This window comes from Myotis brandtii, unplaced genomic scaffold (assembly GCF_000412655.1).
Source record: "Myotis brandtii unplaced genomic scaffold, ASM41265v1 scaffold889, whole genome shotgun sequence".
In the NCBI taxonomy this organism is placed as follows: domain Eukaryota; kingdom Metazoa; phylum Chordata; class Mammalia; order Chiroptera; family Vespertilionidae; genus Myotis; species Myotis brandtii.
Genome location: NW_005371640.1, coordinates 1,136,521 through 1,150,005, shown reverse-complemented (window position 1 = coordinate 1,150,005; position 13,485 = coordinate 1,136,521). Strand labels below are relative to the sequence as shown.

Sequence of the window (13,485 nt, the reverse complement as noted above, 5' to 3'; positions counted from 1 at the left end):
CCCCCTGGTGTCTGTGTCCATTGGTTAGGCTTATATGCATACATACTCCTTTGGTTGATCTCTCCCCCTTACCCCCACCCTCCTCTACCTTCCCTCTGAGGTTTGACAGTCTGATCAATGCTTGTGTCTCTGGATCTGTTTTTGTTCATCAGTTTATGTTGTTCATTATATTCCACAAATGAGTGAGATCATGTGATATTTATCTTTCTCTGACTGGCTTATTTCGCTTAGCATAATGCTCTCCAATTCCATCATCCTTTTTAACAAAGACCATTTCTGCTGCCCCAGAATGGACCAGTCGAGCTGCTTCAGGGCTCCACATACACAGAAATCTCAACAGTATCTTCCTTGGTGACTCTAAGGTGCAGATTATTCACAGTCATCTTGGTGCCTTCCAAAGTGCTAACCACGGGCTCAGCAGACAGCAGCTCTTTAGGGGAATCCTCCTGGTTCAGTCGTGTCCAGGACCTGCTGGTCAAGGCTTTTGTTCCAAGCGAGAAGAGGAGAGCAGGAGCTGTGTACGCATCATTCTGAACCACTTTGGCGAGAGGGAGGGCATTGGATATGGAAAGCTTAGAAATGTTCGGCTCGGGCATGTGGTGGAGTAAGCTGCCTGAGGCTGGGAATTTCATCTGTTTACTAAGAATGGGAGCTGCAACGTCATCATCTTCATCCAGGCTGTATAAATTCTGTTTGACCTAGTGATTATTGACAATGGTATCCCTCATTCCAGCAGGATGGGCACAGGTGGTTCTGAAATTTAACTAGTTAACAGAATTTCTGGAAGGATCATTTCTTTTCTGTAGTATCGACCAGACTCAAGTTTCTGGTGCCTCCAACACAACAGCCTTGATAGAAAGTCATTTATAATATTAACTATAGTTTGAGCAATTATTTATAAACATCAACCACACTAGTGACTCTCAAATGAAAACTAATATGTAATCATTTGCCTACCCAGTGAGATATCCCCTTATTTAGCCTGTGAGCCATCCTATGTTCCAACTTCTTAATGAACTACACAATCTGAGAGATTATTACAATTTATTCCCTCTGGTTCCCCCATTACTTTATTGCTAGGTGATAGGAGAGTAATCTGATTGGGCTAATACAATTATAATTTGAAGAACAAATGATACAGTGTTTTGGAATTAATTTGAACCCAAGAGGACAGTACATTGATGACAGAATAAAAGTGAGTAGAGCAGTAGTCCTGGTTCTAAATTGGGTTACAAATCTTTTCTAAGTACATTTCTAAGAGGCCGAGCCTAAGGCATGAAGCACCAGGTCACCGTTGCAAATCTCTCTAACCTTATGGCTTAACTGTGGTATACATATAACATAGGACAAAAGATAGCCTCCTCTCTACTGCACAACAAAACCACTGAGGCCTGGAGCATACCAGAAATATGTCAGAGTGGATAGAGCTATTGAATGTATTTAAATAAAACTGAAACTGGACTTATTAGCTCACTTTTTAAAAGATTAGATTAACAGTGCACAAGGGATATAGGAATCGTAAAAACCATAAGAATGGTACACAAATGACTGAGTTTGGGAAACACCTCTCTATAGCATCTAAAATGTTGCCCCTCTAGGGCACTAACTTATCAGAAGGGTATTAGCAAAGCTAGATTGGAAGATCATGAAAGATGGCCCCTGACCACATTAAAAATCATCACTTCCATGAACAGTCAATCCGGACCCTGAGACCTTTGGAAATACTCATCAATGAGTCTTTTACATGTTATACACTTATTGTTTACTATGTGTCAGGCATAGGGAGTAATCCATCTAGAAATGTTGATAATAGTCCTTTGTTTGGTTGCCGACACTCACAGTGCCTTCCACCCATTCAGACTCTCTCTCTTAAGCCACAGCTGATTGGGATTTTTTGAATTAGGGGGTCAGTAAGGAAGTTAACTATGGAGAGAATGGCTGAAAATTCATGCTCATGGAAGGGCTGACATGTCTGTTTTATGGCAGGTACAAGCTGAGAAAAAGGTGATCCTAAGATGTAGAGAGAAAAATATACAACTGACAAATTCAGATGACCAAAGGAAAAGTCAAATGCCCTCTGACAGACAAGATAGAACATCAGTTCCTGATATCTCCCCAGATCATTCGAAATTTGATTGGACTTCATTTTTTGTCCTTGCACTCAGCAGGACAGGCACATTTATAGAATGTCCACCCATTCACACCCCTGACACATGTACTTTTTATTTTTCTCAAGACACATTGAATGGGTTTTAGTTCCTTGCAACCCAGAGTCCCAACTAGAAAATAAATCAAAAGATAATAAGTACAATAGAGACATGGAGTAAATGTAAGGCATCAAGGAAGAAATAAAGGAACCTGAATGCCATTTGATCATTGACTTGCTGTAAAGCTATTCAGAGGAGATAAAGGTTTTTGAAAATGAGCCCTCAGTTTCTTTTTCTTGACTTGTCTCATATTCTTCAGCAATCTAATAATTTGAATCAAACTAAGGTGTTTTCATATGAGGGTTTTTCTTTCAACCTGTATAATAAAGGTCATTAGTAGGGATTCCAGAAGATAAATTTTTATTTCCTTTTTCAAAAGTTCACCTTCTGTTCATCTTCCTCCTATTTCTTCTCCCACTCCCACCACACACACACACACACACACACACACACACACACACACACACTCCACCAAAAGTTAACAGTTGACATACATCCAAATATTTAACTTAGTGAAAACCAAACTACTACACATATGTATTTGTAGAAAGCAATTCTTTGCTTAACCTTCTCTTAGCTACATGCTTTTGTGTTTCAATTCAAATAAATAAAATGATATTTTGATGCAGTCTTAAAGGAGCATACCTACTTATGCCTGTGTAATAGTCATGATGCTCACCCTCACTCTCCTTTCCAAGTAAAGGCAATTTAAGTGCTAAGACTCTTATTCTTGGCATTAATTACTTATGTTGGCTGCTCTCTTTACATCCATCTTCTAATAAGAATAATTAATAATCATAGAATTGATTGGCCTTTCTATGAACCTCCTGGAAGATGCCTGCCAGTTTCTTCCATTCCATCTGGACAAAAAGAATAGCAATAACAGTTTACAAAGCATATTCACATTTACTGTAGGGGTCTCGATTTCAGAACAAGTGTACATGGAGCTTTCTTTAGGAGCATACAAACAGCAAGGTATATAAGCAATTCCAAGATGTGGTGCTGAGAACTAGTTTGGAAACCATGGCTTAGCATTTCTCAGCTAACTAACTAAATCTTGTGGGTTTATCTAACTGCATTCACTCAAGAAATACACCTCTACTATTTACAGTGATGTACATGCACATATGCCTACGCATTGAATACTTTCCATGAAATGACATCCAACTCCACAATCCAAGGCCGGTTGGAAGCCAGATAGGATGGAATGTGTAAGAAGGAAGTTACCAACAAAAGTTCAAATGGTTACGGTGAAGAGAATGGCATTGTCCAAGATTTGTAGATCCAAAATTAATCTGTTTATTTCTAAAAGGTATAGCTGCACAGGAACAGAGGAGAGAGAGAGAGAGAGAGAGAGAGAGAGAGAGAGAGAGAGTTCGCTGTTTGGTTTGTATTTTCTGGGTGATTTCTTTTAAGTGTCACTCCCGGCAGAAAACATATTCAGTGTAAGAGGTCCAGATCTTGTCATCTGTCTGGTCATGGGTGATAGTGCAGGTGCCAGTGGAATTGCATGCTACCATGTGAAAGCCAGCATCAGCTAGTTTGTCAAAGGCTTGTTCCAGAAAGTTAAACTTGAGGTAATATCGAGAAGTGTACCGCTCAGGAGGACGGTCAGGGTCTCTGCTCTCATTCAGAGTATCTCCAAATACTTCTTTGGCCAATGAGATCTTACCACACACCATGATTCGGGCCACGCGGCGGAATTTGGCATCTGTTTGGCTATCCCGACCCAGAGTATAGGAGCCTCGATAGCCAATAGTGATGAAACCTGCCTTCTTGAGGTCAGAGCCAGTATTTGCTGTCAGAGCTGGGGGGTTATCAGGGCCACTAACTTGGATGTTATTACTTGAAGAGAGATTACAGGCGATGTCAATGTTGGTGGAAAGCTCTTCTAGATCACTTTGGCATAAATCATTGGCAACTGAGTTGATCATGTTGATTTTCGGAGCCAACATCTTCACTAACTCTGGTAGCTTGAAGTATTCTGCTTCTCTCTGGAGCCGACCACACTCTGGAAAGTGGTCAGGAAGCACTAGTTTCCGGTCCCTCATGTAGTCTAGCACATAGCGAAAGAGGAAACCATCCCGGTCTACAAAAAACCTCCCTTTGTTGTCCTGGATTAGGGAGCAAGGATTCTTTTCACTGAACATTTCCCAGAGCAGGGAGCCAGGAACACTGACCAAAGTAGGATAGCGAGTGATGTACACCTGACCACCCACATTGAGTTCAACAATCTCGGGAAAATGACTGAAATCCTTGCTTGATTTGGTACAACTTGATTTCTCTGGCATGGCCATATTGATCTGCAGAAGCAAAAGACATTGGTTCTAAGTAAAAGTTTTCAGTATGGGGATTCTGTTTATAAACATTAATTTTCTGCACTCAGACACACTATATACCAAGAAAATCAAGCAAACCATTATCTATTTTTAACTTGAGAATGGCAGAATAGAAAAATCGCACATCATTTGGCCTTGCAATTATATTTTTAATGTCCTTCTGAATGTTGGGTGTATCAAATGATCACAATCCTCAATTCATGGCATGTTATCATAGTCCATGCAGGGACTTTCTTGTGGTGTTTGTTTATTTGTTTTGGTTATTCTATTTTACTCTCAGTCCATTCCCATTCCTGTTCCTGGTCCCACCATAGGCTGCCATTCTGATGTTTAGTGTATATATATTCTGTGCATATATATTCTTGATGTTATTGCATCATACATTTCAGTCTTCATTTATACATATTTATACACTTTTCACACTCAGCACTATAGTGCTCAAATTCCTTCGTGTTGCTATATGTATACCTAATCTCCTGCTTCTAACTGTGACATGATACTTCATGGTATGCACCCACTATGTTTTACTATCTACTCTGTCAGTGACAGACACCCAGATTGCCTCTAACTCCCTGCTCCAATTTATGCTCCTGTACATGTTTCCTATGAACCTGTGAGAGAACGCATTTAGGCTATATAGCCAGCAGTAGTATTTCTGAGTCACACTGTATGTATATACCTAATTTGACTAATCAGTGACATATTGCTCTTTAAAATGTCCTTTGTCTGCATTCCTACTTAATCCTCACATTCCCACCATGACTTGGCATTATCCAGATTTCTAAATTTTGCCACTCTACTGGGTATAAAGTGATACCTTGTTGCAGTATGAGAAAATTAATTATAAAATAAAGAATATAGGCAACTATCGTAAGACCATAACTTAGTACCTTCTCAAATGTCCACTCATTCCTCACTTTTATATCCCAACTTCTGCCCCTACCATTTTACTAGAACCACTGTTTCCAACAAAAAACATGGTGTGCTCATCACCTTTCTTTGCTCCCCATTCTCCTTTATTTCTATACTAGAGTTCTGGTGCATGAAATTCATGCATGGGTGCAGTCCCTAGGCCTGCCAGTGATCAAAGCATGAGCACCTGGCGTGGAAGGGCAGGTCCCAGCTGCTCTCTGGGCAGCACCTGGGCCCCCGGGCCCCCACATGCCCCCCTCAGCTTGAGTCACAGCGTCCGAGTTCCCACACAGAAATGCAGTGAGCATGGCCAGGCGCTGTGGGCTGAGGCAGTGTGGGCCTCTGAGCTGCCCAGCGATGCCACATGGAAGCTGATCGGGCAGTGCACTCTCTCCCAGCCGGCCTCACAGACCGGGCTCTTGCACGAACCCACAGGAAGCCCGACCGGCCCCTGCGGTCCCGGTGGCTGCAGCCCAGCTCACCCGGAAGAGGACATACGGGTGTGGGTCAGTCTCCTCACAGGCGCCTGGCACCTGACCGCGGGGGGGTTGGGGGGGAGCTTCCTTGGCGTTCGAGCCCTGGTGTCCCAGGGGAGGGTAGCAGGGGGAGTGAGAGTGAGCTCAGCGGACACCCTGCATTCTCACTGCACTTCCGTCTCCATCCCCCCCGCCCCCAGGTAGCCAGTGAGAGGTCGCAGCACGTCACTGGCACCTGCCATGGTCCGCGCTGCCCCCTGGTGGTCAGCGCACATCATAGTGAGCAGTCGAACTCCTGGTCTCCCGGTCAAACTCCCAGTCGAACCACCGTCCAATGGGACAATTAGTATATTAGGCTTTTATTATATAGGATATATAGGATTATAATATGCCAACAGACTGAATGGCGGAATAACCGAACAACTGAACAACCAGTCACTATGATGTGCGCTGACCACCAGGGGGCACGTGCGGAACATGAAGGACATTGACAGCAGGTGGCAGAACGCAGAACATGGCAGGCATCGGCCATGGTGAAATGGTGAAGCAGGTGAGCAGGGGCACCAGACCAAGGCGGGGCACCAGTTGCTGTCACCAGGGCAAGCCTCTCGTGGTTACTGAAAATTCTTTGCTCCTGTGCACTGTGGTCCCTCCCGGCGCTCACACCTGCTGCTGGCACTGGCCCCACTCACACCCGCTGCCAGCACTAGAGCCACCACTCGCACCTGTTGCTGGTGCCCAGTGCTGGCCCCAATCACTCCACCTCCCCCTGCTCCTAAGGGGTGATTGGGGTTGGCAGCCGCCTCTCACACCCGCTGCCAGTGACAGCCCCGCTCACACCCACTGCTAGCGCTGGAGCCACCGCTCCCACCCGCTGCCAGAGCTAGAACCACTGCTTGCACCCGCTGCCAGTGCCTGGCACCAGTCCCGATTCCTCGGCACCATCAGGGGGTGCGAGTGGTGGCTGCCAGCCCCAATTGCCCCTGAGGGCTTCTCTCCCTTCCTGTGCTCCTGAGGGGCGATTGGGGCAGCAGCCGCTGCTCGCACCTGCTGATGGCACTGGCCTCACTCACACCTGGTGCTGGAGCTGGCCCCAATCGCTCTGCGCTGTCAGCGGGTGAAAGCGGGGCCAGTGCCATCAGAGCGTGGGAGCGGCGGTGCTGGGAGTGGGGCTGTTGGCAGACAGGGGACTGGGGGCCATGGTGGGAGGGGCCGGGCAGGGGCACAGAGAATGGGCTGAGACCCGCCCCTGTCCCCACCGCAGCCTTGCAGCCCACAGTTCCTTTCAAAGTGCATGAATTCATGCACTGGGCCTCTAGTCCTATATAATAAAAGACTAATATGCAAATTGACTGAACAGTGGAATGATCGGTCGCTATGATGCACACTAACCACCAGGGGGCAGATGCTCAATGCAGGAGCTGTCCCCTGGTGGTCAGTGCACTCCCAGAGGGGGAGCACCACTCAGCCAGAAGCCCTGAGCCAGGCTCAGGGCTGGCAAGCACAGCAGCAGTGGTGGGAGCCTCTCCTGCCTCTGTGGCCGCGCTAAGGATGTCTGACTGATGACTTAGGCCCACTTGGGCCTAAGACGTCAGTCCGACATTCCCCAAGGGCTCCCGGACTGCAAGAGGGCCCAGGCTGGGCTGAGGGACACCACCACCCCCACCCCCCGAGTGCACAAATTTCATGCACTGGGCCTCTAGTTGTCCATATTAGACTTTGCTGAGCATCTTCTTACCTCGCAGTCAATTCCAATTGCATCTTTGCCACTGGCTTATCTTGCTTCTCAAACCATCCTAAACTGTGACTGTGCAAGCCTCAAAACTGTGGGGTTTTTTCTATCTAATCTCTCCCTCAGAGAAATCATCCTTTTAAGCTTTTCCAACTATTACATTTACATATATGATTACAAAATCCTAGCCTCTCTCATAAGCTTCAGTTCACTATTGGCAACTGCTTGCTGAGTGTACCAGCAGTACCTTGAATTCATCATTTTCCAAACCACACTCATGTATGTGAAAGTGTTTTTTAAAATCTAAGTTATTTTTGCCAAACTGGTTTGGCTCAGTGGATAGAGCATCGGCCTGCGGACTGCAAGGTCCCAGGTTCGATTCCGGTCAAGGGCATGTACCTGGGTTGTGGGCACATCCCCAGTAGGTGTGCAGGAGGCAGCTGATCGATGTTTCTTCTCTCTCATCGATGTTTCTAACTCTCTATCCCTCTCCCTTCCTCTCTGTAAAAAATCAATAAAATATATTTTTTAAAAATCTAAGTTATTTTAATGATCTTTGTTTTATTTTTCCAGCCAAAACAGGCCATATTTTATGATTTTTTCCCCTGGCAATAATATCACACTTTTCCCGGTCTTCAACCTGGAGATTTAGAAACTTTAGAGTCACCTTAATGACCTCATGTGTATTCCTCACTAACCTAGAAATTATTCCTTTATGATGTCACTTGCATATACATATTACCACTGCCACTTCTGTTCTTCACTCTGCACTATTGATTTGTCCATCTCTAGCTGAGATCCATCCACATCTGCCCTACCCCCTGCCCCAACTTCCAAAAAATATCCTACATTCTATTACCAGATCAGTTGTTATTATATCACCTTCTTCCCTGTTTAAAATTGTCAGTGACTCCACTTTGCCTAAAGATCAAATCTAAAACTCTTATCCTGGAACTCAAAACTATCTATAAACGAGTTCTTTTCTCTGATTAATGATAAGAATACCTAGCACTACATAGGACTTACTATGTGCCAGGTATTGTTCTTAGTCAATAAAGTGGGTACAAATATTATCTTTATTTTTCTAATGAAGAAACTGGTAAATAACTTGCCCAATATTAATAAGTGTCTCAGGTGGCATACAAACTCAAGCAGTAGGACTCCAGTGTCCATGTCCTTAATTGATTGTATCTGTCAAGACCTCTTTACATCTACAAAAATGGTGTGGGTATTATTGCCTGTCTATAATATGTTCAGTTCTTGTTGCCTTTGCCCATACCTTTCCCCTTCTGGTCCTTGGCATCAAAGATCAATTCAAGTCTCAAGATTAAGCTCCTCCTCATATTTCTTTATTAAACTTGAAAATTTCATTTCATTTTTTACTCTGGTTTTCTACTCTTTTACATAATATAATAACAGTAGTATTGGTAACATAGTAACAATAGCTTACATTTAAAAAGCACTTACTATATGCCAGTCTTTTTGGATCTATTTTTTTAAATGTATTTTTATTGGTTTCAGAGAGGAACGGTGAGGGAGAGAAAAATAGAAACATCAATGATGAGAGAGAATCATTGGTCGACTGCCTCCTGCACGCCCCACACTGGAGAGCGAGCCCACAACCCACGCATGTGCCCTGACTAGGAATCAAACCCGGACTTCCTGGATCATAGGTGGACATTCAACCACTGAGCCATGCCAGCCTGGCTTGGATCTCTTTTAATGTGATGACTCAGTTAATATTTCTAATAATCGAATGAAGTAACTATTGCAATTCTCATTTCTCAAAGGAAGAAGCAGATGCAGTTCATTATAATTCCTCATACAAACTAGTGTTTTTAGTCTCCACTTACTAATTCACCCTTCACACGATAACTAGAATTATCTTTCTCAAATGCAAAACTGATTATGGCCTTCCTTGTATAAACACTGTCAAAGGCTTCTCAAAGTCTAGAGAATGAAGTTCAAATATATTTAATACAGTATATGAGAAGTTCCACATTGGTCTTTGCCTTATTCCTGGGCTTTGATTCCAACTATCTTTCCCTTTGATGCCCCCAAAATGACTCTAAACTTTAGCTACTGAATCTAAACCCATCAGACTCACCTACTTTTTTATTTCTACATTGCTTTAACTTATGATTTCTTCTGCCCAAAATGTCCCCTTTTACTCTACCTACCCCAACCTCCCTGTCCCTTCTTGAGAAATGTTATAGCATAGTGGCTTTGGGAAGTTCTGAGTTTTAATCCCACCTCTGCCATTTACAAGCCGGGTAACTTTGGACAAGTTATTTATTCTCTATGAGCCTTGATTTTCTTATCGAGAAAGTGGATATAACAAGATTCATAAGATGAGGAGGAAATTATACAAAGTATAATGTATTTGAAGTACTTAACACAATGCCTATCATATAGTAAGTATATAATAGATGGTGGGTTACACTGGCTCCCTTAGTTTATCTTGGGTCAAGCAATGAAAGATCCTTCATTTGGTTATGGTGCTAGAAGTCTTATAATGATCCGTTAAGATTCTGCTAAAATAAAACATCCTGTTGAATTGCCCACCCCCCATCCCTTCATATCCTTTATTATTGCTTCAGATTGGAAATATCTCTTAGAGGACTTATTATACAGCACACAATAATTATTTATATTATTGTCCATCCCAAAAAACCTCCAAGTCACATAGTATCTTGACTTAGAAATCTCTGGATTCCCAGCACTGTGAGCCTAGTAAGCAGTGAGCTTATAGTAAGCAATTATTGAATGACTAGAGGCCCAGTGCATGAAATTAGTGCACAGGTAATTAGGCAGCTGCTGCCTGCCTGCCGGTGCCTCCATTCCCCGGCTGCCGGCTGCTGGCCAGCCTTCCTTCATTCCACGCCACCCGCTGGTGGTCAGCACACGTCATAGCAAGCAATTGAACTCCTGGTCCATCAAACTCCTGAGGGGACACTTTGCATATTAGGCTTTTATATATATAGATGAGTAAACCACCAACAAACAAATGTGATATCAATTTCATTCCTTTCATAACTTCACAGTATAAATCCATTTATAGAAATTCATTTTGAGTAGATGTGTGAATATATAAACCAGAAATATACATATACTAAACCTTGCAAATTTCTGAATGCAAAAAAGCTGTTATATACTCCCTCTAAAAACAGTAATAAAAATCAAAGATAGTTGTTTCTCACTGTAGAAAAAGATCATTTTATAACACAATTAAGCAGGTGAAAAATAGCAGTGTAAAGTTGATACCTTCTTATTTCAGATTATTCTTTCTTGATGCTTTAAAGTTACTTTCTCTACTCAAGTCAACTGATGGTTTAAAATCCTATGAATCAGAGTCACATTCAGCTTGAGGAGTCAAGGTGGGTAGTCTATTTTGCCTCTCACGTTACAAGAGGATTTTTAGCTAAATCCTAAGGACAGAACCTTTATTTCTGTAGGAAGAAGTCAAAAGGGAAAAATTTAGGACTAGAACTGCAGTATATCCTTAACTGCCACACCCCTGTGGCACAACCACAACCATGTTTTAAACCATAAATAGAAATTTCACTCTAGCCCGGCTGGCGTGGCTCAGTGGTTGAGTGTCGACCTATGAACCAGGAGGTCACGGTTTGGATTCCCGATCAAGGCACATGCCCACGTTGCAGGTTAGGTCCCCAATGGGGGGCTTGCTGGAGGCAGCAGATCAGTGATTCTCTCTCATCATTGATATTTCTATCTCTCTCTTCCACTCCATTCCTCTCTGAAATCAACAAAAAGATATTTTAAAAAAGAAATTTTACTCTGAAAGGCATTCATAAAACTACTCCTGAAAGCTAGGAATTTCAAGTTGTTTTAAAGTAAAAAAAATGGAGGCGGTTCTCCCAATAATGAAAAAATGTCCAACTCAAAAGAGCCTCTGGTGTATTATCATAGCATGAAGTCAGGAAGGACATTTCCCAAACAGGAATATTTCTCGTCTGTTTTGCATGTATTTTAATGTAAAAATATATTTTGCATATAAAAGTCTTCAAATATTTTCCCTTCCTTCCCCCATCCCAGTGTTTCCTGTTCAGCTAGCTTACTGAAGAGGAAGCCAAATAATTGTTCATTCAATCTAACCTTTCCTCAAGTCTTTTCAATGCTTGTTTGGGACATACCCTGTAATGTCTCATTTTTTCCCTCCTGCACATAAACCTCAGGCTGATAATGGCTTGTGGTTAGCTGCTCTCAGTAGATCAAAGAAGTAAAAATCTCTTCAAGGAGGAAATGAAAAGAGAAGATGTGAAAGGTAAATAGTTTAAATCAGAGGATGACATGTTCAACCCAGCTGTATGCTCCAAGCCAGGAAAAGCTGAACTTTATATTTCAATGTTTCAAAGACGCTGGAGAAAGTAGCTAGTGCATCACTTGCTTTTGTAGTCAAAGAATCCTTCAACCAACATTTAGCATTTTTAAAAGAAAAACAAAGTCAGATATATCAAAACCCCTGATTTCTACCTGAAAATGAGAAGGATGCATTTTCTAAGGAAATGAGTTCATAAATGACCTATTTCCAACTTTATTAACCCTTATAGCTCTGTGTCCTAATATCTCCTCTCTTCTCTCTTTCCCTCTTACTTTCTCCTCTTTTGACCAGTCTGCATTAAAAAATACACTCACTTATAAAAATGAACCCATCAATGTTCATTTGAAGTGTGGTCTACACCTTTTATGTTGTTCCAGTTCAAATTGATTCAAGAAAGCAAAGTAGTGACAGCTGAACTGGAAGTGTAAGCAAGAGGAAACAACAACTTTAATAAGAATTAAGAAAGTGTCTTTTCCTACTTGAAGGAGAAAACCCTCCGCAGCATTCCTAGCCCCTACAAGTGGCTTGATGGATGGCTTTTTGTCTGTTCCTAAAATGAAATGCTAGTACCCAGATGCTTTACCAACTCAAAATAAAGACAAACAACCAAATGATGAAACGAAATGTGAATTTTCAGAATTTCCTTTCAGGGAAGAAACTTGCCTGCTTGTGGGTCTCTAGGCAGGTTTCACATCAGTCCTGTCTCAGCACACAGAAAGAACACACAGTCATGCGCATCCCCAGCTCAAATGCAGAAGCTCCAGAATTCCACAAGCTGTGGGCTGGAAAGGAAAGGTAAGGGGATTAATGGAGTAGTTACCTTGAATCTCCAGTCACTCGAATATTGCCAGGCACAGCCTCAGTGCCTCTATGCAAGCTTGGCTCAACTTGTGAACTGTCTTCCTGCTCTCCTCCCTTGCCTTTGCTGTGCGCTTGAGGCTCAGTCTGTTTCCCCTTTTAACACTAGGAAGTCTGTAGAACCTCCCCTGCTGCTATGACATACTTGGCTCCCTCCCCAGACAGCCTCCCAGATGGAAAAGGCAGCTTGAGGAGGAAGCAAAGTTCAGAAAGGGAGAAGATGGTGGTGGTGATGTTAATAAAAGAATATCACTTGGGGATAAGAGATATAATTTTCTGACCTTTGGTGACTCAGAAAGAACAAATAAGCATTTAGCAGCTGCAAATTGTGTTGTTGTTTTTTTAAACTGAAGAGTTGGTTGAATTTTCAACATGGATGCATCAGAGATGTTTATTTTAATAACTTTATTGCAATAAACACTCAAATGACATCCATAGCTCAAATAAATCATTTACTAAGTACTTCTTATGTAGCAGATACTATGCTAAATGCTGAGGATAAAGAAATAAATTAGTCACATACACCTTATATTTTAGTCTAAGACAGTGGTTCTCAACCTTCTGGCCCTTTAAATACAGTTCCTCATGTTGTGACCCAACCATAAAATTATTTTCGTTG

General features: G+C 42.5%; 1 protein-coding gene and 1 pseudogene across 3 annotated transcripts; both read right to left on the bottom strand.

Annotated features, from left to right (window-relative positions):
• LOC102242546 overlaps positions 1-2,979 on the bottom strand; it is a 3,655-nt pseudogene extending 676 nt beyond the window's left edge.
• Positions 2,980-3,127: 148 nt separating this feature from the next.
• Positions 3,128-12,922, bottom strand: LOC102262788 (BTB/POZ domain-containing protein KCTD12). 3 transcript variants are annotated; one of them, XM_005885033.2, is made up of 2 exons: positions 12,829-12,922; positions 3,128-4,510 (listed from the first exon to the last, which is right to left on the bottom strand). In XM_005885033.2, the coding sequence occupies exon 2, from the start codon at positions 4,502-4,504 to the stop codon at positions 3,626-3,628; it is 879 nt and encodes a 292-aa protein (XP_005885095.1). In that variant the 5' UTR covers positions 4,505-4,510; positions 12,829-12,922; the 3' UTR covers positions 3,128-3,625. The 3 variants fall into 3 exon arrangements, 2 of the variants coding, with proteins under 2 accessions (XP_005885095.1, XP_014387858.1); XM_014532372.1 differs by lacking the exon at positions 12,829-12,922 and adding an exon at positions 10,931-11,021; XR_001360381.1 differs by lacking the exon at positions 3,128-4,510 and adding an exon at positions 11,025-11,115.
• Positions 12,923-13,485: the final 563 nt, after the last annotated feature.

What these genes read in the sequence shown, in the direction of transcription:
- LOC102262788 (XM_005885033.2), bottom strand. Translation starts at nt 4,504, where the DNA reads ATGGCCATGCCAGAGAAATCAAGTTGTACCAAATCAAGCAAGGATTTC.